Source organism: Egretta garzetta, unplaced genomic scaffold (genome assembly GCF_000687185.1).
Source record: "Egretta garzetta isolate BGI_Z169 unplaced genomic scaffold, ASM68718v1 scaffold376, whole genome shotgun sequence".
Taxonomy (NCBI): Eukaryota; Metazoa; Chordata; class Aves; order Pelecaniformes; family Ardeidae; genus Egretta; species Egretta garzetta.
Genome location: NW_009260017.1, coordinates 12,860 through 13,696, shown reverse-complemented (window position 1 = coordinate 13,696; position 837 = coordinate 12,860). Strand labels below are relative to the sequence as shown.

General features: G+C 65.5%; 1 protein-coding gene across 1 annotated transcript in view; it reads right to left on the bottom strand.

Annotated features, from left to right (window-relative positions):
- IGSF9 (immunoglobulin superfamily member 9) overlaps positions 1-837 on the bottom strand; it is a 23,369-nt gene that overhangs the window by 10,892 nt on the left and 11,640 nt on the right. The window contains 4 exon segments of the mRNA XM_035896115.1: positions 3-80; positions 204-379; positions 462-585; positions 738-835. Of these exon segments, the coding sequence (XP_035752008.1) occupies positions 3-80; positions 204-379; positions 462-585; positions 738-835 (476 nt within the window).

Sequence of the window (837 nt, the reverse complement as noted above, 5' to 3'; positions counted from 1 at the left end):
AGTCAGAGCCGGCGGCGGGGACAGGAAGACGTGCATGGTCATGGCTGGCGGCTCTGGAGGCACTGTGGTCACTGGGAAGCCTGAGGAGAAAGGGGATGCCGGTGTGAGAGCTGATGCGTGGGGACAGCAGGGCTCCCCAGGTGCTTGAGGGCTCTGGGGGAGGGATGGGGGCTGCTTTGGGGAGCACACGAGCCCCCTCTTACCCCTGGGCACGGAGGTGACAATCTGGCTGAAGGGGCCGCTGCCCAGCTTGTTCTGGGCCAGGACGCTGAACTGGTAGCTCATGTCTGGCTGCAGATTCTCCACCAAGAGGTGCTGAGCCCCCACTGGCACCGAGAGCGACACCCAGTCATGGTGGGCCCGGGGTGGATGCTTCACCCTGAGGAGATGTGGGGCTCGTAAGCCCAGAGCTGAGGGCCCCAGGGGGGACACACCACACCCTGCCCACAGCGGGGACTCACAGCGGTGTGTACCAGACGCTGAACCTCTGGAAGTAACCTCCGTCAAACCCCGGCTCCCAGGAGATGTTGGCTGCCAGCAGGAGTGGGAGCACAGAGACGTTGGTGACAGCGTGAGGACTGGTACCTGGCAGGGGAAGCAGAGGGAAGTCCTGTCGGACCAGGCGGCTCGGACAGCAGCCGTGCAGGGGCCTTTCCACCCCTCCTGCCTGCTATCGTCCACCCCAGCCAGCCCAGCACCCCCGGACGATGCCTGCCCACCAGGGACCGGCAACTCACCCAGTACGTGGACAGAGGTGGTGGTGCTGACGCTGGCCACCTGGTTGGTGGCTGTGCACTCCCAGAGCCCATGCTGCTCCTTGACGAGCGGGCGGAAGAC